Source organism: Scyliorhinus canicula, chromosome 3, assembly GCF_902713615.1.
Source record: "Scyliorhinus canicula chromosome 3, sScyCan1.1, whole genome shotgun sequence".
Classification (NCBI taxonomy): domain Eukaryota; kingdom Metazoa; phylum Chordata; class Chondrichthyes; order Carcharhiniformes; family Scyliorhinidae; genus Scyliorhinus; species Scyliorhinus canicula.
The window spans coordinates 124158562-124184965 of record NC_052148.1 but is presented as its reverse complement, the minus strand read 5'-3'; the positions used below and the strand labels follow the sequence as shown (position 1 = coordinate 124184965).

General features: G+C 47.5%; 1 protein-coding gene across 2 annotated transcripts in view; it reads right to left on the bottom strand.

Moving 5' to 3' along the window:
• Window positions 1-26404, bottom strand: part of tec (tec protein tyrosine kinase) — a 229430-nt gene that overhangs the window by 32115 nt on the left and 170911 nt on the right. For both annotated transcript variants that reach the window (XM_038791237.1, XM_038791236.1), the window contains exons 12-14: window positions 19719-19793; window positions 17929-18100; window positions 5348-5564 (exon numbers count right to left, since the gene is read on the bottom strand). In XM_038791237.1, the coding sequence (XP_038647165.1) occupies window positions 5348-5564; window positions 17929-18100; window positions 19719-19793 (464 nt within the window). The remainder of the gene's footprint in view (window positions 1-5347; window positions 5565-17928; window positions 18101-19718; window positions 19794-26404) is intronic.

Sequence of the window (26404 nt, the reverse complement as noted above, 5' to 3'; positions counted from 1 at the left end):
GGACCCAGGGGTCTGCGGTGTCCTAGATGATGCAATTGTGGTCCTAGTTAATGTTTATGTGCCCAATTAGGATGACAAGGAATTGGTAAAGAAGACCATGGCAGAAATCCCCAACATAGATACCTCACATAAATGAGATATCTAGATAGATAGATCTCTATCTATCTAGATACGCACTGACTGTTCATTTTGGGAGTGGGGGTGGGACGAACTTTAACTGTGTACAGGACGCACCGACGGACAAACGCCAAAACAGGGAAAACAACAAACATGGCTAGAGAACTAGGGATATTTATGGAGCAAATGGGGGGCGAGTGACCCATGGAGCTTCATGCACCCAGTGAGAAAGAGTTCTCCTATTTACCATAAGTACACAAGGTCTATACCCGCATTGACTTCTTTGTAGTGGGGAAATCGATGATTTCCAAGGATAGTAATCGGAATCTCCATCTACGCTCCACACTACATGCATGTGAGGTTGGAGACGATCCATGCCAATGCCCCCAATAGAGGCTGGATACGGCCCTCATGGCCGACAAGGTCTTCTGCTAGAAAACATCACAGACAATAGACGGGTATATTATTAACAACCAGAAGGGGGCGATCTCACCTTTCACATTCTGCAAGGCGCTGAAGGCTGCGATCAGAGGAGAGGTTATTGCCGACAACGCACGCAGAGACAGGGAAGAGAGGGCAGTTGGCAACAACTGATTGGCTCCATTCGAGAGGTAGATAGAAGATACTCCAAGGCCGTGACCATAGAGCTTCTGTCAGAGAGGAAAAAGCTACAAATGGATTTCAACCTGTTATCCACCAGGAAAGCAGTGCACCAACTCCACGGGACACAGGGACCTTCTACGAACACGAACACAAAGCGAGCCACCTGCTGGCTCACCAGCTGAGAAAGCAGACAGCCACAAGGGAGATAGTGCAGGTGAAGGATAGTGCAGGTGAAGGTTAGCAAAGGCGGACGGTAGCCTATCCAAAAAAGATCAACAAAGTGTTCAAGGCCTTCTACCGAGTGCTGGACGCCTCTGAGCCCCCCGATGGGGACTTGGGGATGGAACAGTTCCTCGATGGACTGGACATGCCAGTTGTTGGGGCCGATAGGAGGTGGGGGTTCTGAACACCACTAGAACTGGGAAAGGTCATGGAGAGCAACATCTCAATGCAGGCGGGAAAGGCACCGGGACCTGCCGAGTTCCCAGTGGACTACTACAAATAATTTGTGACAGCACTGGCTCTGCACTTGCGGGAGGTGGTCACAGACTCGCTAGCGAGGGGCAACTTGTCTCCAACGCCTACACAAGCCACTATATCGCTGACTCAACTGAATGCGGATCCTACAGACCCATTTCGCTGCTCAATGTGGATGTGAAAATACTCGCACAAATCCTGGCTAAGCGACTGCAGAACTGCCTACCAGAGGTGGTCGCAGAAGACCAGACGGGCTTTCTTAAGGGTAGACAGCTAACAGCAAACATCAGGCGAGAGCAGTTTGGGCTGCAGACAGGGTTCACCTCATGGGTAAAACTCTTGTAAACACTCCCACAGTGAGCATACGGACCAACACTACCAGCTCGGAGTACTTCAAGCTGCACAGGGGCACAGGTAGGGATGCCCACTGTCCCAGCTCCTATTCGCTCTGGCAATCGAGCAATTGGTGATCACCTTCAAGAGTGGCGAAAAACTAGAAGGGAATCAGAAGAGAAGACAGGCTGCAAAGAGTCTCACTATGCAGATGACCTGCTCCTCCGCATCTCAGACCCACAAAGCAGATTGGAAGTGATCATGAAGCTCCTGAAGGTGTTTGGAGCCTTCTCGGGCTACAACCTCAACCTGAGCAAGAGTGAAGTTTTCCCTGTGAATCCGAAAGGAGAAGGGGCAGAGCTGGCGGCTCTATCATTCAAGCAAGCCCAATGCAAATTCTGCTACCTGGGGATCCAGATTACCCACGACTGGACATAGATCCACAAGTGGAACCTGGCCACTCTGGCGGAGGAAGTCAAAAAGGACCTACACCCGCTCTTCCTAGCAAGGAGGGTGCAGACCATCAAGATGAACGTGTTGCCCAGGTTCCTCTCCCAATTCATATCCATCAGATCCATATTGATCTACATCCCCAAGGCATTCTTTCACTCGGTCGACAAAATGATTATGGAGTTTGTGGGTGAAAGAAGTGGAAATGGAATGGGTGAAGATGCAGGAGAGCTCCTGTACAGGGACGACCCTCTGGGACCACGCCACACTCCCAGCCAAACACAACAAGTCCAATAGTGGTAGCCACACTCCAAACCTGGAATCAAATGAAACAGCACTTGGGCAAACTGAAACTGAACTTTCTCCGCAAGGAGATGACAACATACCCAAGGACCCCAAGACACACAATGTTCGAGGAACTACTGTACGCAGGAAATCTGGGATGAGGGAACTACAGGGTCCTGTATGAACGATGATTAAAAAGGGCATGCTGCCCACTGGACAAAACATGGGAAAAGTGGGAGGAAGAATTAGAGATAGAAATAGGGCGGGGACTCTGAAGCGAAGCACCGAGCAGGGCCAACTCCACCTCCACTTGCACAAGGATAAGCCCCATGCAATTGAAAGTGGTGCAGAACCCGAATGAGCAAGTTCTTCACGGAGGTGGAGAACAAATATGAAAGGTGCCAGGGATGGCCGGCCAACCACACCCACATGTTCTGGGCATGCCCCAGACTTGTTGGGTTCTGGACAGCCTTCTTTGAAGAAATACCCAAGGTTCTAGGGGTCAGGGTGGTGCTGTGCCCGACAGTGGCAGTCTTCGAGGTATCAGACCGGCCAGAACTATTTATGGTGAAAGCAGCTGACGTCCTTTCCTTTGCTTCCCTAATCGTCCGCCGAAGAATCCTGCTCGGTTAGTGATCAGTAAAACCACCCAAAGCTGCAGTCTGGCTAGCAGACCTGTTGGAATTTCTCCACCTGGAGAAAACCAAATTCACCATCCGAGGGTCAGAGGAGAACTTCCACAAAACATGGTGGCCATTCACCAACTTGTTCCAAGGCTTGTTTGAAGCCATCAGCCAATAGATCGAGGGGAGGGAGGGGGCACACAAGGGCCAACATGATACCAGGGAACAGGAAGAGTGAGGAAAGAAGAGGGGGCTGCAGGGAGAGAGGAGGAGAGGTGTTGGAACAGCCAGAATAGGCAACGAGTGGCCAACAACAAGGCTATGAAGCTGGGCCCTCCGGCAGGGACGAAGGGCCCCAGGACAAAATGGGGGCCAGCCAAGGTCAAACCGCTTGGTATGGGGAGGGGCACCAAAATCCCCACCCCCAGCTGGAAAATTCCAGACCAACCGGCAGACCAACAGAGCCAGCTACGGGACCAAAAATGATACAGAACGTGCCCCCAAAGGAACGCCTAAGAACTAGGAGGGATGGAAAGGAGAGAACTATACATATGCAAATATCTGACAATCACCTTTTGTAAACTATGCATTCCAATAAAAAAATTTAAAATAACAAAAAAAAGGGGGGGGGGGTGAAGTTAGGGAGTTGGGGTTTGGGGGGTTATTTCAATGTTGGGCTTTTGTAAATTGTATCTGGAACACAGATTGATTTATTTTGCATTGTATAAAATGAAAACTTTTATGAAAACCTTTATTAAATGGAGGTATACTGTACTATTGGAAATAGTGGAAACTCAGTAATTCAGTACATTCAAAACAGAGGTTGATAGATTTTTGGATGTTAAGGGAATTAACAGTAGTGCGGATAGCGTGGGTAGGTGAAGTTGAGGTAGGAGGTCCAGCCATGATACGGTTGAATGGCAGAGCAGACTCGTAGGGTCAAATGACACACTCCAACTCATTTCTTATGCTTTTCATTCAGACTGTGGTTAGAATGTGGAACTCATTACCACAGGAAGCGGTTGAGGCAAAGAAAAACGTAGCTTTCGAAAGGAAATGAGGCAAGAACATGCGAGAAAAAGGAATAGAAAGTTACGCTCAAGGGCTGAAATGAGGTATCTAGAAGCGGACGATACTAAACACCGTCACAGACTAGTTGAGCTGAACGATCTATTTCTATGGTGTGTATTTTCTATGCATTGGACTTCCTTGCTGGAAGTGGTTTGCAAATTCTGTTACCTTGGGTCCCTAGAGACAGGCAATCTGTCTTTTGATACATGCATAGGGAAATCAGTTACCACCTCTAGCCAACTCACAAAATATGTCTGCAATAACATCAAGCTGACTTTGAGGAACAAGATGCTGGTTTTTGAGGCCTGTGTTCTCAGTGCCTTGTTGTGTGGCTCTGAAACATGGATGACTTACAGCTATCAAGAAAGGAAGTTCAATAACTTTCATCATTGTTGGCTGCAGTATATTCTGGACATCTCATGGAGGGACAACACAATAATGAATGCTCCCAAGTATGTCGGCACTCATCAAACAGGTTGGGCATATTGGCAGAATGGAAGATTTGTTTGGATAATAATCTTTTATTGTCACAAGTAGGCTTACATTAACACTGCAACGAAGTTACTGTGAATAGCCCCTAGTCACCACATTTCGGCACCTGTTCGGATACACAGAGGGAGAATTCAGAATGTCCAAATTACCTAATAGCACGGCTTTCGGGACTTGTGGGAGGAAACTGGAGCACCCGGAGGAAACCCACGCAGAAATGGGGAGAACGTGCAGACTTCGCACAGACAGTGACCCAAGCCGGGAATTGAACCTGGGACCCTGGCGCTGTGAAGCCTTAGTGCTAACCACTATGCTACCGTGCTGCCCAAGGCAGATGACCAAAAGAATGCCCGAAGTTCTGCTTCTAGGATGCAAGCAACTGTGAAATGAAGGCCTTAAACATAGATTCCCCGAATTGGGAAACACTAGGATATAGACAGAGGAAATGGGTGGCTCCAACAGACATCAACATCAAAACCAACAATCTAGAATGACACCAGATAACCACTCCACATGTGGCAGAACCTGCTTCTTATAGATTGATCTCTTCAGCCATCAGCAAAAGTGCACCATGTGAAGCTACCCCATCATTAATGGGTTGTATTTGCAGCTAATTGGGTCAACTTGCCCAATCCATCATCTTGTGCAGATGGAAGAATACTGTAATATGGAGTGAAAAACAAGCCCAAAGTACAGAACAAAGAGTGGCATAGATGACAATATAGTTAACCCTTTTACAATCACTAAGATGATAACCAAACATTACATACAACTTTTGTGATAAAGTGCGTTTAGTTATGTTGTATAAATGTTTCCACTCTACTATCATAGGGCCTAATTTTGTATTAGGTTCTGGATGTCCAACAATTTGCAATGTTTTAAGTAACTAAAATAATTACCAGATCTCTGTGGATGAATCCATTTGCCTCCAAATATGACATGCCATCACACACATCCTGGCACATGCTCAACAACATTTCGTTGTTTAGCTGGCCTCTTCTTTGTCGAAGGTAGTTCAGCAGACAACCAAGTTCCATAAATTCAGTCACTATATATATTGGTTTCTGCTGTGTGCAAACTCCATATAATTGCACTAATTTAGGATGAGATAATTTCCTACAAAAAAATTAATCATATTAGTGCAATTTTGACTCTTTAATTCATGCATGATATTTTACATCACAATTATTTATGGAACATTAGACTTGCTTAATATAGACCATTAGCAAGTTGAGCATCAAAGAGTCATTATGCAATATACATATATTATTTACTTCTTTCCACATGCTTTTACTGGTATTTTTCCTGAAGGTCTCTAGTTTGTACTGGGTATAGCTCATCCCGATTAACATTATTCACACCCAAGCCTTGAGAACAGGTGTTGAATGACTATTCAGTCACAAGGATATCACAACCCATCCAATGATATCTCCCTCACCTGGTGTTCATATATATGTAAGTCCAATAAGGGTCACTGAATACTCATCAAGATCCAAATTTTGGTGGGGGTGGTCCCTGAATAAGGAACCAGAAGGAGCTCTCCAGCTCCTGCTCCTTCAGTCTCCGCATTAATACTTCGGCATGCCACCATCATTTGCATACCCCTTCTGATCTCTCCAACACCCACCTTCCTGAATCCCATGTTAGGGCTGGTGCCAGTGACCCCACAAATCAATCTTCATCTTTTTATAACTGCGCTGCCCATCGGGATGCAACTGGCTTTTTAAACACCCGACAGGTCCCAGGATGATTCTTGTGACACAGGAGAAACAATTTTGCATGGTCCTGCTCACCAGTTTGCAGCGGTTTGCAATTAGTATTGAGAATTCGGATGCAAAATAGTATTTTTTATTTGCAGTAAAATTCCCTTATCTAAATCAGAATAAATATCAACACACAAGTGAAATTTTACAATGTATAAAAGCCCGTCTACCCAATGTTTAATGGCATTTGTCCACAAACTGAATCCCAGATATGTAGATTAGTACCTCAATTATATTTTTAAATATTTAAAATAATTTTAGCTAAATGGAAATAACATGGCTGGAAAAGATAGAATTAAATTGGGCAGAGGTAAATCTCACGACAGACTCTGAATCAGGTCAACCCAAAATCTTGTAAAATCATGCCATTGCCTTCAACGGTGAGCTGGGAACCCATTAATGTGAATGATTGGACTCCACCGATTGTATCCATGATGAAAAAAAGAGTGATCTGTACCCCTGATTGGTGACCTATTTAGCTGGCAGTAAAATCAGGCCGAATATAGATCAGGATTCAAAACTTATTGATGATTGTGACACACGTTATTTTGATACAAAAGATCACTGTTAGGCATCATTTCAGCCCCAGTTTGTTCCAACAAACTATGAAATAAATCTTCAGTGGATTCGATAGAGCCCAGCATTACCTGGATGACTTGGTTACTGGGTAGAATGGGGAAACACATCTCTTCAATCTAGGTGCTACACTCCAGAGATTAGAAGATTATGGATTAAGAGTCCAAAAAGACAAATGTGAATTTTTCCAATCTTCAATTGAATATTAGGGTCATGTCATCGGCATAAGTCGCCTTCAAAAGTCAAAGCCATCACACATTTGTGGTGATTTTAAAGTCATTATTAATTCTGCACTGTGTGCAGAGCAGTGCTCTCTACCCCAGATAGATGACCTATTCACTGGCAGTAAAATTGACCTCAGTCAAGCACATCTTCAAACAAACGTTGGTCAGGATTCAAAACAGTTAACTCAGAATGTCAACCAACTTCGATCTTTCTTAGGCTTACTAAATTACTACGGAAGTTTGTCCCTAATCTGGCAACTATTCTAAACCCCTTGCACAATCTAAAGTTAAAAAGTGATGGGGGGGGGGGGGGGGGGGGGGGCGGTCATCACGTGATGCGAGCACAGGAATAGCGAGGGGATCAATGTAAGAGAGCATTCATGCAAGCCAAACAGACGCTACTCAAGTCAGAAGTCCAGGTGCATTTTACTCCAAACTTACCCCTGCAACTGGCATGTAACGCATTAACTTATGGGATTGGGGGCAGTGGTTTCCCACATAATGCCCATAGGTAAAGAGAAGCCAATAATAGCCTTTGCCTCAAAGACCTTGAGTAAAGCTCAAAACGATCAAGCGCAAATAGAGAAAGATGCCCTCAGAATCATTTTTGGAAGAAAATGCTTCTACCAACTTTTTTTTGGGACCAAATTCACTTTATTTACAGACCATCGTCCACTAACAAAACTTTTTGGACCTTATACTGAGATCCAATAACTGGCAGCAAACTGAATGCAGAGGTGGGCAATGCCCTTGTTAGCACACACATACACATTCAAGTATCGTGAGTCTAACCGTCATGGAAATGCAGAGACTCTGCCGACCACCCTTACCAAATAGTTCGTCGATAGGCAGTTCATGTGGAAACCTTTTTTTACTTTGAGCAAGTAGATAACACTCACTGTAATGCAGGACAGATGAATAAGCAAACCAGAAGTGATCAGTCCTGTCAGAGGTTACAGGCATGGTACTTCGAGGCAATATTTCCAGAGCAAACCCTGAGCTAAAGCCATATTCCACCCAAAGATGTGAGTTATCTGTTCAGGAAGGCTGTGTCCTCTGGGAAATGAGAGTCACTATTCCACCATTATTAAGAACACGTGCATTAAACCAATTATATGAAGGCTACTGTGGTATCATAAGGATGAAGGAGATAGCCAGGGGCTATTTTTGGTGATCGGAGTTGGTTGCCAAAATAGAGAAGGTAGAAGGCAGAAATGTGTCTGCCTTGTGCAAAAGTGCAGCACCTCATGCCACCGTTAGCCCCGTTGCATCTGTGGGAATGATCAGAAAAGACCTGGCAATGGGTTCATGTTGTTTGCACTGCACCGTTGGAAAGGCACATGTTACACGTTTCAGTCGATGTTCACTGGAAATGATCTGAAGCTGCCATCATGAAGTCAACATCATCGGAGAAAACAATTGAGAGATTGGGTGAAATCTTCGGCAGATAAGGTAACCCTGAACAACTGGGGAGTGACAACAGACCACAGTTCAAAGCTCTAGATTTCATAAATTACTTGAAGGAAAATGTAATTCAACACACCTGGTCGACTCCTCATCACCCTGCCACAAGTGGGCTGGCAGAACATTTTGTACAGACGATTAAACATTCGTTTAAGGTAACCAGAGAACAAAGCTCATTGTCTAAATGTTTGAGTCAATCCCTGCCCATGTACAAGAATACTGCGCACTCAACAACCCAAGTTTCTCCGGTGTGGTTAAATGTAATCTACAGACAGCATTCAATTTGCTAAAACCACCCAAGACAATAGAAATTGTCAAGAAAAAGCAGCAGGGGTCAGATCATATGGCAGAGAACAAGGCAAAATTTTGTGTTTTTCACCATGGTCAAGACGTTCTGTTAAGAAATTATACCACAAGCAAAAAGTGGATTCCAGCCACCATCTTAGCACAGACTGGGCCGGTCTCCTGCACCACACAAACCCGAGACGATGTAACATGGAGAAGGCATACGGATCAACTTTTGGTGACAAGAACCAATCCGTCATGGTACTTCCGGTGGCGACCATTGAGTGAGCAGTCGTTACCGCTCAAGGCGGATGTTTTCACTCTTTTCCCCCCTGAAGGGCAAAGTGTTTGAAAGCAAGAGGGGAGTGTAGGGAGGTTGGAGGCCTTGGCCAGGGACCACCATGATAGCTGGGTTGGCTCAAAAAGGGATATGTCTGATCGACAGGGGCAGGGGGCGGGGAGCCTCGCCGGCCAGACTGGTCACGTTGAACATGAGAGCGCTGAATGTGCTGAATGTGCTGGTTAAGCAGTCACGTGTGTTCCCGCACCTTATGTGTCTGAAGGCGGAAGTGGCCTTTTTGCAGGAGGTCATTGGCAGATGAGATGGTGTATGAGCGGGTGAGGGCAGCAATTCAGGGCTACATGGAGCTAAAGGACACAGGGGTGGTCAGGGCCACCACACTGTGGGAGGTGCTCAAGGCAGTGGTTAGGGGAGAGCTCATTTCAATTCGGGCATACTCAGAGAAAGCAGAGCAGGCAGAGATGGCAAGACTAGTGGACGGGATTTTGATGGTGGACAGGAAATACCTGGGGTAAGGCTGTTGAAGGTGAAGCAGAGGATCCAGATGGAGTTTGGCCAAGTGTCCACGTGGAAGGTGGTGGAGCAGTTATGGAGGGCCAGAGGGACAGCTAATGTGTATGGGGAGAAGGCAAGCAGGATGCGGTGTTTTTTGAAAGGGCTAGCGTTCCCCACAGTAGAGGAGGAGCTGGTTCAAGGACTGGGGGCTCCCATTGGGCTGAGGGAGGTGATGAACAGTGTGGGGGCAATGCAGGCAGGGAAGGCACTGGGGCCGGGCGTGTTCCCAGTGGAGTTTTATAAAAAACTTGGGGCAGACCTGGGACCACTGCTGGTGAGGGTGTATAATGAAGCAAGGGAGAGGGTGGAATTGCCCCCTATTTTATCAAAGGCTTCCATCTCCCTGATCTTAAAGAAGGCTAAAGATCTGGAGCAGTGTGGGTCGTACTGTTCGATATCATTACTGAATGTAGACGTGCAGGTCCAAGCTGTTGGCAAAGGTTCTGGCCTAACGAATCGAGGATGGCATCCTGGGGGTGATAGGCGAAGATCAAACTGGTTTAGTGAAGGGGAGGCAGTTGGCGGCGAACATGAGGAGGTTTCCCAATATAATCATGCTGCCTTTGGAGGGGCAGGAGGTGGAGGTAGCGGTGGTGATGGACATGGAGACGGCGTTCGGTTGGGTGGAGTGGGAGTATCTGCTGGGGGTGTTGGGTGGGTTCGGGCAGGGGTTTGTAGATTGGTTTGGTTGCTCATTAAGGCACTGGTCATGGGTTTGCGGACGAACCGAGTGAGTTTGATGTACTTCAGGCTGCATCGGGGGATGAGGCAGAGGTTCCCGCTCTCCCCATTGCTCTTCGTCTTGGCGACAGAGATGCTGGAAATGGCACTGCGAGCACAGCGGCTCATTGTATGCGGTGTGTTGTTCCTCGTGTCTTAATAAAGCTCGCAGTCTCAAGTGTGGAGAAGATGCTTTATTGTGAGTTCGTTCAGTTTCCAGAGCTCGACCTAGAACTACCTTCCAGTGCTAACTACCAGCTTTGCTTGCTGTGTGTCCTGCTTACCAGCCCGCCTGCTGTGAAGTGTGTGTCCTCACTTCCTGTCCTGATCTATTTATATGGCTCTCCCGTGCTCCCTCTAGTGGTCGCTCAGTTGTGTTGCATCTGGTTAACTTGTGATCACCACATCCCCCTTTTTCTCTTAACATATTTTCTGAACATCGTTAAAGAAAATTGTACATCCTGTCCCAGTGTATTTATAGCTCTCCCGCTCGTGTTTGCTCTGTTGTTTTTGTATCTGGTCAATCTACGATCACCACATCCCCCTCTTTCTCATTACATAGTTTCTGTACATCATTAAGGAAAATTATACAAAACAGTAACTTATGATATGCGTATCTATACAAGTGATGATGCTATTGCCTTAGTTAACAAAGCCAATGTATTTATATGTCCAAACTTAATAAACACATTTATGAGTCCAAACTTGATGAATTTGTTCAGAGCTTTTTTTTTTTTCTTTTTGTTGTTGATGACGTGGTGATATTGATATTGCAAGTCCGCTGTGAATGTTGTTGGTGTTCCTTGTTATCTTAAGTACCCAATGCGTCATCCCGAGGTGTTTGCATGGTCACATCACTGATGTTGACTGGCATGGACTTTTTTCTGTGCTTGTGGTGTTGATTTATTGTCTCATCCGCCTTGGATGCTGGTGTGCTTGCTCGTTCTGGAGCAGACGTGTGTTTATGTGATTCGTCGTCATCCCATGACATGTTTGTAGTCTTGTCATCGTTTTGCCATGCGCTGTGGCATTGTCCGTCATGTGCCAAGTAGTGCCATTGTGTACAAGTCGTTGTTTCATTGCTGTTGTTTCTGTCGTTCTTGTTTTTGTTGTTTTCGTTGCCGTACTTGTCGCTGGTTTTGTCGTTTCCGTCTTTGGTGTTGGCACTGTCGTTGTTCCTGACTTTGTTGTTCTCGTTGCCGGTCTTGGTGCTGTTTTTGTCGTTTCTGTCTTTGGTGTTGTCGCTATCTTTGTTCCTGACTTTGTTGTGTTTGTTGCCATTCTTGTTGTTTCTGTCCCTGTCGTTGTCGCTATCTTTGTGCCTGACGTTGTTGTTTGTCTTGTTGCGCTTCATGTTGCTTTTATTCTTGCTGTTGTCGTTCTCGTTTCTGCTGTGCTTCTTGCTATTGTTGTTTGTCTTGTCGCGCTTCATGTTGCTTTTGTTCTTGCTGTGTTTCTTTTGACTTTTGTTTTTCTTGTTATACTCTATGAGTGTCCCGAGTGGATAATTTGAGTCATTGAGCATTCCGTCTCACGAGTGGTGCGAATGATCTGATGTTGCATCGGTGCAGGTGACATCAATCAGTTGTGGAGAATTGGATTCCGCATCTTTGCTTTCTTGGTGCTCGTCTTCTCGCGAGTGGTGCGAATGATCTGATGTTGCATCGGTGCAGGTGACATCAATCAGTTGTGGAGAATTGGATTCCGCATCTTTGCTTTCTTGGTGCTCGTCTTCCGGAGTCAAAGTCTTCTTGATTACATTTGACGCGGTGTCTGTGGACTCTCGGCGCTCCTCTTCTGGAGTCCAAATCTGCATGATCTCAGTTGACGTGGTTTCTCTAGACTCTTGGTGCTCCGCTTCTGGAGTTAAAATCTTCATGATTTCTGTTGATGTTATCTCACTGGACTCCAGGTGCTCCTCTTCTGGAGTCAAAATTTGCATGGTTTCTTTTTGTTCGATGTCTCTGGACTCCAGGTGCTCCTCTTCTTGAGTCAGAATCTGCATGGTTTCTTTCGGCATTGTCTCTCTGGACTGTTGGGTGGCCCGACTCTGTGCTTCTGTACAGACAAGCTGAGAACTGTCAGTCTCACTGTGATCCTGTACGTCGAGTGCGAGCACCTTGTCACTGTTTTCGCTCTGTGCTTCGGTACAGACAAGCTGAGAACTGTCAGTCTCACTGTGATCCTGTACGTCGAGTGCGAGCACCTTGTCACTGTTTTCGCTCTGTGCTTCGGTACAGACAAGCTGAGAACTGTCAGTCTCACTGTGATCCTGTACGTTGAGTGTGATCACCTTGTCACTGTCTTCGCATGCAGTGGGCAGAGGTGCATTGTCTTCTTCTTGTTCCTGTGAGCGTGTTGGACTTTCATAGTCCGCTCTTTCTTCTTGTTCCTGTGAGCGTGTTGGACTTTCATAGTCTGCTCTTTCTTCTTGTTCCTGTGAGCGTGTTGGACTTTCATAGTCTGCTTTTTCTTCTTGTTCCTGTGAGCGTGTTGGACTTTCATAGTCCGCTCTTTCTTCTTGTTCCTGTGAGCTTGGTAGACTTTCATAGTCTGCTTGCGGTTGCTCAGGTACAGCGGGTTTACCTTCATGGTCTTGTTCATGCTTGGTGTCCGCCCGGGAGTGTTTGCTTGCATCCCTGTTGGCGTCTTTCATCACTCGCACTGTGGAGCCTGTCATCGCTCGCTCCGTGGAGTCTTCCTGTGCTCTCTGTGTGGCGTCGTCTTCGTCTTGGGTATTGCTGTCATCCAATGTATCGACGAGCTGCCATGGCACCATGGTGTTGGATTCATCCACCATGAGTAGATTCGTGTTGAGCTTTGCAACGGTGTCGCTGATGCTGTGATCAGCATGTCCAAATAACTCCTCCATGTCTGAGTAGTATTCTTTGAAAGCCATTTCATCTTGGTTGGATTCTTCTACCACGAGTTGGTTCGTGTTGAACTTTGCGACCGTGTCGCCGATGCTGTGATTAGCATATCCGACTGACTCAGCTCTGTCTGAGTAGTATTCTTCGAAAACCAAAGCATTTTGGTTGGATTCATCTACCACGAGTTGGTTCGTGTTGTACTTTGCGACCGTGTCGCTGATGCTGTGATAAGCATATCCGACTGACCCAGTCAGGTCTGAGAGGTAATCGTCGAAAAACAAATCATCTTTTGTTGTTTCGGAATTCTTTTTGTTCGCTTCACTGTGTGTGGTGAAGGCAGCTTTTTCCAAGGTTTTGTGCAAGTTGTTTTTCACTGTTGGTTTAAGTTCAGGTGTTTTTCTGTGTTCTGAGGCAAGAAAATTTGGTTTTACCACTTTAAGTGTCTTGTTTTCAATTTTCGGGCATTTCCCTTTTAAGTGGGCGTGGTCAGGATTCTCAGACGTCATGACGTCACGCGTAGGAACGACTTGCACATGCGCAAATCGGCTTTCTTTCCTTGTGCGGTTCGGTGTCCATTGCGCATGCGCGGCTTGCGCATGCGCATGACGGTCCGCGACGAAGACTTTTTTTTACTGCGCATGCGCGGCTTGCGCATGCGCATAACGATCGGCGCCGCGATCTTTTGTAAACTGCGCATGTGCGACTTCCGGTTCCGGCGCATGCGCAGACGCGATTTGTAGTTCTTTGCTTACCATAGACTGCAAAATGTGCTCCGACGCCATTTTATCGCGGATTTCAGCGTTTTTTCTTTCTAAAAGTTGTAAGTTACCTTTTCTTTCCGATCTGGACTTGATTTCAGCGTTTTGGCTTTGTGAAAAATTCATGTTATTTCTTCTTTTTGATCTGTACTGTGCATTCGCGATTTCCTGATCTTTTTGTGATTTTTTAAGTCTTGCATCACTCAGTCTCTGTGCAGGTTGGACTGTGAGCATGCCTTGCTGTTCAAATTTCTCACAGTACTCTTCAAATTTGTTTAGTAACGTTTGTAAGCTGTTCCTGTCTTCACCTTTTGAGTATTTAAATCCATTATACACTTTCCTATTGACAGGCCCTTCGATGAGAATTGCTATTTTAATTTTGTCTGAGGCTTCTGCTACATCATTAGCTATGAGATAAAAATCGAACATTTGTTTAAACCTTTTCCAGACATTTATTACATTACCAGTCGTGTCCAGCTGAGGTGGGTATCCATGCCACATCCTCGAATTAGCGATGTCTTCCCCAGTCAAATGTCCAGTAGGAGATTTCCATGCCATTTTGTGCTTTCTGTATCTGCAGCTGAGTTGTCCTGTAGTAAGCGTCTGAAATCACTGCTGGTACCATGTGTTGTTCCTCGTGTCTTAATAAAGCTCGCAGTCTCAAGTGTGGAGAAGATGCTTTATTGTGAGTTTGTTCAGTTTCCAGAGCTCGACCTAGAACTACCTTCCAGTGCTAACTACCAGCTTTGCTTGCTGTGTGTCCTGCTTACCAGCCCGCCTGCTGTGAAGTGTGTGTCCTCACTTCCTGTCCTGATCTATTTATATGGCTCTCCCGTGCTCCCTCTAGTGGTCGCTCAGTTGTGTTGCATCTGGTTAACTTGTGATCACCACATGCGGACAACCTGTTTCTGTACATTCCAGACCCGTTGGGCAGTATCGGACGCATCATGGAGATTTTAGAGGAATTTGGCCGGTTTTCGGGATACAAGTTGAATATGGGGAAAGAGTGAGCTGTTCCTGATTGAGACTAGAAGGCAGAAAGGAGGTTGGGGAAGTTGCCATTTAGGGTGGTGGGGGTGAGCTTTAGAATCTTGGGTATCCAGGTGACACAGGGCTTGGAGCAGCTGTACCTGAATCTGGCTCGGCTGGTGGAGCAGATGAAAGTGGATTTCAAGAGGTGGGATGTGCTGCCGCTATCGCTGGCAGGGAGGGTACACAAAGTAAAAATGACGGTGCTGCCAAGGTTTCTGTTCGTCCTCCAGAGCCTCCCACTCTTCGTCCCAAGTCGTTTTTTTTAAGAAGGTAAATGCGCTGATCTCTGGATGTGTGGGCAGGGAAGACCTCGCGGGTTAGAAGGGCTGGGGGTGGTGGGGTGGATGGGCGCTGGTGCTACCGAACAGGATGAATTACTACTGGGGGGGGGGGCAAATATTGCAATGGTTAGGAAATTGGTCATGGGGAGGGGTCGCCGTGGGGTTAGGTGGAGGCGGCATCATGTAGGGGAACATGTTTGAAGGCTTTGTTGTCGGCGCCTCTGCTGCTCTCACAGGCCAGGTACTCAGTGAGCCCAGTGGTGGTGTCAGCCATAAGGGCGTGGGGGCAGTGGAAGCAGCATTTGTAACTGGAGGGTGCCTTGGTGAGGGCACCGATCTGCGATGACTATAGGTTTGCGCCGGGGGGATGGATGTGCGGTTTTGGGGGTGGCAGCATGCAGGGATTGAACAATTTGGCAATCTGTTCATAGGGGGGAAATGTGCACAGTTGGAGAACCTGGAGGAAGACTACGAGTTGCCGGGGGGAACTGCTTTAGGAACTGCAGGTCCAAGACTTTGTAAGGAGAAAGGTGCTGTCCTTTCCAGGGCTGCCGCCCCTGGGGTTGCAGGAGAAGGTGCAGTCGAAGGACGAGATAGGGGAGAGGAAGGTGTCTGATGTCTCTAAGGAGTTGATGGATTGGGAGGGAGCCCTGGTGGGTGACACAAAGCACCAGTGGGAGGAGGAGGAGCTGGGAGGGGAGGTGGGGACCGAGACATGGGCGGAGGCCTTGCAGAGGGGGAATGTGTCCTCGTCGTGTACGAGGTTAAGCCTCATCCAGTTTAAAGTGATACGTAGGGCGCATGTGACAGTAGCAACGGTGAGTAGGTTCTTTGAGGGGATAGAGACTAGGTATAGGGGATGTGCGGGGAGGCCTGCTAATCGGGTCCACATGTTGTGGGTGTGTCCAAGGTTGAAGGGGTGCTGGGGATGGAGGTGATATCCACGGTGCTGGAGATAGAGGTGGTGGTTAGCATCAATGCTTCACAGCTCCAGGGTCCCAGGTTCGATTCCCGGCTGGGTCACTGTCTGTGTGGAGTCTGCACGTCCTCCCTGTGTGTGCGTGGGTTTCCTCCGGGTGCTCCGGTTTCCTCCCACAGTCCAAAGATGTGTGGGTTAGGTGGATTGGCCATGATAAATTGTCCGTAGTGTAAGGTTAATGGGGGGATTGTTGCGTTAGGGGTATACGGGTTACGTGGGTTTAAGTAGGGTGATCATTGCTCGGCACAACATCGAGGGCTGAAGGGCCTGTTCTGTGCTGTACTGTTCTATGTTCTATGTTCTATGTTCCCGAATCTAGAGGTTTCAATATTCGGGCGGGGGGGGGGAGAACCTTGGAGTCCAGGGGGTGAGGCTGATATCTTGGCCTTTGCCTCCTTGATAGCCTGGAGGGGGGGGGGGGGGGGGGGGGGGGGGGGGGGGGGGATGTGAGAGGGGAGAGATATTAGGGGAGCGGGGGGTTGGAGTGGGTGTTGGTTGTTTATAATGTTGTTTGGTTGTTCTTCTGCTTTGTTTGTTTATATGAAAATGCATTGAATAAAATATTTTTCAAAAATAACCAGAGGCAGAACTGAGAGAGTCTAAATCCAGCTGTGCCAAGAGACAACCTGGATCTTCCCGAGAATCTGACACTAACTGAACCGATTGGGGCTAACAGCACTTCAATTGTGAATCAAACACCGAGTCAACCTCAGATCACTACGTCGCCTCCAGTTAAGATAACCACTGGCGATGCTCACACCAAGCCAACGACACCAGAGGTTACAGCAAGTAGTAAAAAGTAAATGCCCGAGATTCACTAACAACCACACAGGGAACAATGGCCTCTGGAATGTCTGATGTATTGACCATTGGTGTTAATTGATTGTTAAATTTCAAATTGATTGTTAAGGTTGTGCTATTTATTGTATCAGGCACCTTTGATTTACAGGGGGAAGAAATCTCATGTATTCATTGTGTTTCTTCAGAAGCAGCCTTGTTGCTGAACACAGGCACTTCGAGAATTATTGCATGGCATCAGAGATGATATCATCGGTCAGTGGTGCAGGCAAACGTGCAGTCTAATATCGCAGCCTGTAGTATTAACATATTTGAAATAAAGCTCTATGTTTGGTTTAACCTCAAAGGCCAGCAGACTCAATTTTGAATGCATCACAGTTTGCAATATGGGGTAGCGTTAACAATAGAACGAGGATTTTGGCTTTATCCTGGATTATTTTTTCAACTCCAAATTTCTGGCTACAACTTTAAACTTTATTATGGCGCACACACATTGTAAGTGTTTTGCTACTTTTATAAATTTGCACATTTTCCCCCTCCTCTCTTCCTAATGCGTGGAGGGGACTCTATGGCCCCTCACACCCTTGGTTATATTACCCAAATAGTATAACCCGTGTGCAAGTTTAAAAAGTGGATATCATTGCGGGAAGCATCAATGCTGAGCCCAATTCTGGCCTCAGAAGGTACGCAAACACAGATTCACCCGATAAGTTATCAAAAACAACAATTCTGGCTGACTTTTACCTGCAAATGCCTGTCTGAGGCAGCTAATTTAGTATAGGCTTGGAATCAAATATGGGATTTTAAGTCACAATGGTTCAGCCACTTACTGGATAAACTTCCTGAATCGGAAGAAAAGTATCAGATCACTCACATCATAATTTTGGCTTCTTCTATGAAATCCTCTTCATACATTGCACCTTCACGAATTGCTTTAATTGCTACTTTGTGTTGCGCCCGCCACTTTCCTAAACGCACCACTCCAAACTGTCCACTTCCCAGCTCTTTCATAAATGTCAGCTCAGATGGGTTTATTTCCCATTTATCTGTGAGAGCAATCATTAAACATGTTCAATTATGTCAGCTGAACAGAAATTTTCAAAGCTATGACAGATGACGTGCATCGATATAACTTAAATTTTGCCAATCTATGTTGCCTTAGTCAAAGTATGGATACTTATGTCAAAAATATTATAACAATGCATTAAACAGAGAGAACATGTAAATAATAGGAACGAGCATTTGAATAAATAAAAGGTTATATATTTTGTTGCAAATATTAGCTGAATTCTAGACACCAGAGCAATATTTTGTAAAGCAAAAACATTCAAAGTATTTTAAATCATGCTCTAAAATGTAGATATCCTTGCAATTTGCAATGTAAAATGGCTAAAAGAATTTGTGCTTCGACACTCAAATTAAACAAATATATTTCAAGTGTAAGGGTCCTTCCTGTTCATTCCCTTATTTCCCCCGATATCATTTTTGATTGATGGATCTTTACTGAACATGTATCTTTCTGTCAATCAGCAGAGGAGGAGGAGGAATTCAAGAAGTTGCAACGTCGTACATTGTGCTGCTAGCTTTGGACAGCAAGACCCAGACTTTTTGGAACCCGAGGGATGGGGTGGGATGCAGTTCAATTGAAAACGCCGTATTCTGCCGGTAACAGGTGGGGATTTGATCCTATTCAAGTGGAGTGATTTTCAGAGATTCAAGGAGCTCAGTTTGAATCCTGGACACTGTGGAGAAGGACATGTTCTCTCTCTCCGTTTCTCCAGGAAGGCTGCGAGTTGATGTACTTCTGAACCTACAGAGAACCTGAACGAATGTATCTACAGTGAAACCATTACAGGCTGCAAACAAATCCTGAAAATGAAAACTTACTTTCAGAAGAAGGTCTGCTTAAAGACAACTATCTGAAACCAAGACTCTTTTTCCTTTTACTTCTTCTCTTCACCCCTCCCTTCAGTGTTTGTCTGTCGTATGTGTGTGTGTGTATATATAAATATATATATATATATGTAGAGGGTGGGGGGGGGGCAAGTTAAAGTAGGGGATAAAAAATTAGACAGCAGTCATGTATTTGCTGCATATTTCATTGTAATTCTTGCGATCAATAAACAGTAATCGTGTTTAAATTTACAAGCCCGGTGACTGTAATTATTGAGCAGCCAAGGGCCAAAGACTTTGGCTATTTTTTAAAGAATTATTGGTTTATTCAATTGTGTTCCGGGTCAGGTGGGGCTGGAATTGACCATACACTAGCCCAGGGTGTCGCAACACAAGGTATTTATTTTTCCAGTTCAGATAAGGTTATCATGACAGTAAGAGAACACATATTTCAATGGAATTTTTCAGAGTAGAAAATCAAAAATCCTAGTTCTTCAAAGATTACAAAAATTGAAAGGTTACTAAGGAATCAAATCAGAAGGTAGCACCAGTCAACTTAATGAACAGCACACCTAGCTCTGGTTCGAAACAAATAGACTGGGTTTTGTTTGCATTCCTATTGATTGAATTGGATCAGATGATTTGCAAATATTTAACTTAATAGCTAGAGGAAAAATAGCATTACCTATAAATTAGCTACGGCGAATATGTTACAATTTAAGAAAGATTTAGCAGATTCTGGGCGACTGCAAATTTAAGCAGTTACATTACCGTAGCTAAAGCCAGCAGTTGTAGGTGCAGATCGTCCTTTACGGCCAACTGGATATCGCAATCGTGTGACAAGACCTAAGACAATACTTCATAATGTTAATAAATGCATTACTTTAACATTTACTTTTATCCAGTGCCCTACAATTGATGCTGGGACCAAAATTTACATGTCTTTCTCAGGCTGGAACCGTACACACCTCAAGATCACTACCTTCTAATTTGGTAGCTGGCACACTTCCAGAGAGATCAGGTGCAGGAGCACATGATGTTCCAATATTCATTTTTCATGCAAAAACAGGAACAAGAATATTTAATTTGCCTCCTTTATAAGAACATAAGAACATAAGAACTAGGAGCAGGAGTAGGCCATCTGGCCCCTCGAGCCTGCTCCACCATTCAACGAGATCATGGCTGATCTTTTGTGGACTCAGCTCCACTTTCCGGCCCGAACACCATAACCTTTAATCCCTTTATTCTTCAAAAAACTATCTATCTTTACCTTAAAAACATTTAATGAAGGAGCCTCAACTGCTTCACTGGGCAGGGAATTCCATAGATTCACAACCCTTTAGGTGAAGAAGTTCCTCCTAAACTCAGTCCTAAATCTACTTCCCCTTATTTTGAGGCTCTGCCCCCTAGTTCTGCTTTCACCCGCCAGTGGAAACAACCTGCCCGCATCTATCCTATCCATTCCCTTCATAATTTTATATGTTTCTATAAGATCCCCCCTCATCCTTCTAAATTCCAACGAGTACAGTCCCAGTCTACTCAGCCTCTCGTCATAATCCAATCCCTTCAGCTCTGGGATTAACCTAGTGAATCTCCTCTTCACACCCTCCAGTGCCAGTAAGTCCTTTCTCAAGTTTGTGCCTATAATTTCTTCTTTCTATATAATGGGACACCTGATGTTACTCACAGTCCTTTAACTATGTTAAGTTTTAAGTATAACCAAGTATATATATTTGGGTAGGCTTAGCTCAGTTGGCTGGACAGGTGGTTCATGATGCAGAGCGATGCCAACAGCATAGCTTCAATTCCTGTACCGTCTGAGGTTATCCATGAAGGCCCATCCTTCTCAGTCTTGCCCCTCGTCCGAGGTGCGGTGACCCTCAGGTTAGATCACCACCAGTCAGCTCTCTCACAAAGGAGAGAGGAGCCGATGTTCCTGACACCGTGGTGACGTTTACATTTTTATCATCTGCACTTGTCAGCAATGCAGCTTAGACGTAAAACTAAAAACATTTAATTACTTTTTATAGAATCTTAAAATGGTTACAGAACAGGAGGCAGCCATTTGGCCTATCAAATCCATTCTGGAACTCTGCATGAGCAATTTAATAATAGTCACTCCTGCCCTTTTCCATTAGCCCTGCAAATTTTACCCTTCAGGCGCTTATCCAATTCCGCAAAAGCCACAATTGTGTCTGTCTCAAACATTCCTTCCGGCAGTGCATTTCAGATTGTAACTATTTGCTGTGCAAAAACATTTTCTCATCAAGTCTATTTCGATTGTCTTACCAATCACTTCAAATCTTTGTTATCTGCTTCTTCTGCCAAAGGGAATATTTTCTCTCTGGTCTGTTGCAACTTGATTTCAACTGCTTTTCTTTGTAGCTACATCCAAAGAATTGGCAATTCCAGGAAATTATGTATTGACCCTCCAAGTCTTCCTGTTAACCCAAACCCTCAGACAGCTTTCCCCATGGAGTATCATCTCCCACTGTCTTTCATTAATGGTACACGCTCAGAGCCTGCCCTCGGTCGTACACACTCAGAGACTGTCCCCGGTGGTACACACTCAGAGCCTGCCCCCGGTGGTACACACTCAGAGCCTGCCCCCGGTGGTACACGCTCAGAGCCTGCCCTCGGTGGTACACGCTCAGAGCATGCCCCCGGTGGTACACACTCAGAGCATGCCCCCGGTGGTACACACTCAGAGCCTGCCCTCGGTGGTACACACTCAGAGCCTGCCCTCGGTGGTACACACTCAGAGCCTGCCCTCGGTGGTACACACTCAGAGCCTGCCCCCGGTGGTACACACTCAGAGCCTGTCCCCGGTGGTACACACTCAGAGCCTGCCCCCGGTGGTACACGCTCAGAGCCTGCCCTCGGTGGTACACGCTCAGAGCATGCCCCCGGTGGTACACACTCAGAGCATGCCCCCGGTGGTACACACTCAGAGCCTGCCCTCGGTGGTACACACTCAGAGCCTGCCCTCAGTGGTACACACTCAGAGCCTGCCCCCGGTGGTACACACGCAGAGCCTGTCCCCGGAGGTACACACTCAGAGCCTGCCCCCGGCAGTACACACTCAGAGCCTGCCCTCGGTGGTACACACTCAGAGCCTGCCCCCGGTGGTACATGCTCAGAGCCTGCCCTCAGCGGTACACGCTCAGAGCCTGCCCCCGGTGGTACATGCTCAGAGCCTGCCCTCAGCGGTACACGCTCAGAGCCTGCCCCCGGTGGTACATGCTCAGAGCCTGCCCACGGTGGTACATGCTCAGAGCCTGCCCTCAGCTGTACACACTCAGAGCCTGCCCTCGGTGGTACATGCTCAGAGCATGTACCACCATAGGCAGGCTCTGAGTGTGTACCGCCGGGGGCAGGCTCTGAGTGTGTACCGCCGGGGGCAGGCTCTGAGCGTGTACCACCGAGGGCAGGCTCTGAGCATGTACCACCGAGGGCAGGCTCTGAGCATGTACCACCGAGGGCAGGCTCTGAGCATGTACCACAGAGGGCAGGCTCGAGTGTGTACCACCGGGGGCAGAGCCTGCCCTCGGTGGTACACACTCAGAGCCTGCCCCCGGCGGTACACACTCAGAGCCTGCCCACGGTGGTACATGCTCAGAGCCTGCCCCCGGTGGTACACACTCGAGTTGCCCTCGGCGGTACATGCTCAGAGCCTGCCCTCGGTGGTACACGCTCAGAGCATGCCCCCGGTGGTACACACTCAGAGCATGCCCCCGGTGGTACACACTCAGAGCCTGCCCTCGGTGGTACACACTCAGAGCCTGCCCCCGGTGGTACACACTCAGAACCTGCCCTCGGTGGTACACACTCAGAGCCTGCCCCCGGTGGTACACACTCAGAGCCTGCCCTCGGTGGTACACACTCAGAGCCTGCCCCCGGTGGTACATGCTCAGAGCCTGCCCTCAGCGGTACACGCTCAGAGCCTGCCCCCGGTGGTACATGCTCAGAGCCTGCCCACGGTGGTACATGCTCAGAGCCTGCCCTCAGCGGTACACGCTCAGAGCCTGCCCCCGGTGGTACATGCTCAGAGCCTGCCCACGGTGGTACATGCTCAGAGCCTGCCCTCAGCTGTACACACTCAGAGCCTGCCCTCGGTGGTACATGCTCAGAGCCTGCCCTCGGTGGTACACGCTCAGAGCCTGCCCCCGGTGGTACATGCTCAGAGCCTGCCCTCAGCGGTACACGCTCAGAGCCTGCCCCCGGTGGTACATGCTCAGAGCCTGCCCACGGTGGTACATGCTCAGAGCCTGCCCTCAGCGGTACACGCTCAGAGCCTGCCCCCGGTGGTACATGCTCAGAGCCTGCCCACGGTGGTACATGCTCAGAGCCTGCCCTCAGCTGTACACACTCAGAGCCTGCCCCCGGTGGTACACACTCAGAGCCTGCCCTCGGTGGTACACACTCAGAGCCTGCCCTCGGCGGTACACACTCGAGCCTGCCCTCGGTGGTACACGCTCAGAGCCTGCCCCCGGTGGTACATGCTCAGAGCCTGCCCACGGTGGTACATGCTCAGAGCCTGCCCTCAGCGGTACACGCTCAGAGCCTGCCCCCGGTGGTACATGCTCAGAGCCTGCCCACGGTGGTACATGCTCAGAGCCTGCCCTCAGCTGTACACACTCAGAGCCTGCCCTCGGTGGTACATGCTCGGAGCCTGCCCCCGGTGGTACACGCTCAGAGCCTGCCCCCGGTGGTACATGCTCAGAGCCTGCCCTCGGCGGTACACACTCGAGCCTGCCCCCGGTGGTACATGCTCAGAGCCTGCCCTCGGCGGTACACACTCGAGCCTGCCCCCGGTGGTACATGCTCAGAGCCTGCCCCCGGTGGTACATGCTCAGAGCCTGCCCTCGGCGGTACACACTTAGTGCCCTGCTGTGGTATCCTTGGGGTGATTGATTGGTGTCAGGAGCCGGTTTGAATTAATTGTGCGAGACTGGATTCAAATTGCTGGGACTCATTTTGTGAGATCGCATGGGGCATACGGGCCGTAGGGAATCCCGGGGAAGGGTACCCCCAGCATTTTCCAGCCATGTCCTGTTCCAATTGTGACAGGACGCGGCCGGTAGATTGCGCCCAGTGTTAACATCTCAGGATGGTGAGCTGGAATCGCAGATATGTGGAGTACTTCCAGTATTTCCTGCTGCTATTTGAGAGTTCCAGCATTTGTACCTTTTGGCTTTTGTCCTCCCATTCCTTTCTTTTTCTGCGAATTCTTTTAAAATGCATTGCAGTACACTTCGCTGCATTGAAATTTTATACGTTATTTGTTAACCGTTTCGTCATCCTGACTTCATTCTTCTAATCTTCCTTAGCCACATTGGCAAAGCTCTCACCTTTGTGCTTTCAGTTGATTTCTATCATACTCTCAGCTCAAGTCCAAATTATATACCAGCGGTTCCCAATTTGGGGTTACATAAGACATCTCTGGGGAGAAGTTATAGAATGACAATTTTTCTCACACATCCCATACTCTCCCACTCTCTCTCACAAACATCTTCGATTCCATCAGCAAGTTCGCTCGCTCTCGCACACGCCCTCCCTGTATTGTGCACAATTTCTCAGTAAAATTAAGCCCTGCTTGCAATCTCACAAGAGCTCGAAAGCCCCAGAATTTTCCAAAAACGTGAGAAGTAAAGTTTTTCTTCAGTCTTTTCTTCAGTGTGCACCATCTCCCATATGCACCACAGTAACTCGCTAACCTTCCTTTGACAACCTTTTCCAAGCCCACAATCTTCACCACCTGGAGGATAAGGGCAGCAGATGCAAGGGAACAACAGCACTTGCAAGCTCCCCTTCAAGCCACAGAATATCTATTTGTTTCTTCACTGTTGCTGGTTCAAAATCCTGGAATTCCCTTCCTATCAGCGTCTACACCCTGTGTACTGCAGCAGCTCTAAAAGACAGCTCACCACCACTTTCTCAAGGGCAACTAGTGATGGGTAACAAACATTAGGATCGGAAATAGTTATTAGTCAATGAGTAATTAGAGGTCAATAGGTTAAGCACAAGCACATAAGACGGAAATAGGTGATGCTCTGAGAGAGTTTTATGAGAGTTGGAATAAAGTTCTGCCTGGAATTAAAGACTTAGTTTCTTTCTTACCAACAAGCCTTTGGAGTTTTAAAACCCTATAAAATAATTATTTTGAAAAGACCTGTGGCACAGTGGTTAGCACTGCTGCCTTACAGTGCAGGAGACCCGAGTTTGCTTCTGATCTTGGGTGACTGTGTGGAGCTTGTATGTTCTCCCCGTGTCTGCGTGGGTTTCCTCCGGGTGCTCCGGTTTCCTCCCACAGTGTAAAGACGTGCAGGTTAAGTGGATTGGCCATGCTAAATTGTCCCTTAGTGTCCAAAGGGTTATAAAGATATTTAATAAACTCCTAATGTTATTAGAGAGCTACCTCCCCATCACAAATCCTGTTGATCCTCCGAGACCACCTATGGCATACACCCATCAAACGTTCTCGCCAATATCTTTGCCAGGACTTTCACATCCATATTCAGCAGCGAAATGGGCCTATAGGACCCGCACTCCAATGGATCATTCCCCGTTTTTGGGATCAGCGAAATTGACAGCTGTGCCAGCGTAGCCAGCAACTTCCTCTTCCACACCACCGCCACTCCCCTACCTCCCCAACCTGAAGAATTTCCCTCGTCGTTGCCTTTCGCTACAGCTGGTGGGCCAGCATGTGACTCGCCTTCACCCCAGAGTCATACTGTACCCCCGCGCCCTCGCAGCTGACCCACCGCCCTTCCAGTCATCAACCGTTCAAACTGTCCCTGCAACTTTTCTTTCCATCAATAACTACTTCGTGGGAGCCACAGAGTACCTCCACTCCATGTCAACCATCTCATCCAACAGTCACCGATGCTCCTCCATCTCCATCCTTGAACAAAATAATTTCCCCATGGACCTCCGCCTTTAAGCCTTCCAAAACGTGACTGCCGATACAACCCCAATCGGATTAAGCTCAACAGAATTCTTAATCGCCACTGCCATCTTCCCACAGAACTCGTCGGCCAAAAGCCCCGAATCCAACCTCCACCTAGGCCTCTGTGCTTGACCCGAACAAAGTCTCACATCTAAATAGTGCGGAGCGTGGTACGAAAACACTATTCCCGCACAATCCGCACCTACCACCCCCATCAGCACCGCCCGGTTCACCACAAAAAAAGTCAACCCCCCCCTCCCCCAACCGGTCCCGCACTTCCCTACCCTCGTAAATCCCATTTTCTTGTTCAACAATATGGTGACCCCTACCTTGACTTCGAGTCAAATTCCGGAGTGGAACACTTGCCCCACCCACCCCTTCCTCAACCTACCTTACCTTGCACGCAGAGGTGGGTCTCCAGCAGGAAACTTAAACCTTTCAAGCGCACCAACACCCGCTTAACTGGCCCATTTAGCCCGCGGACATTCGATGTCACGATTCTCACTGG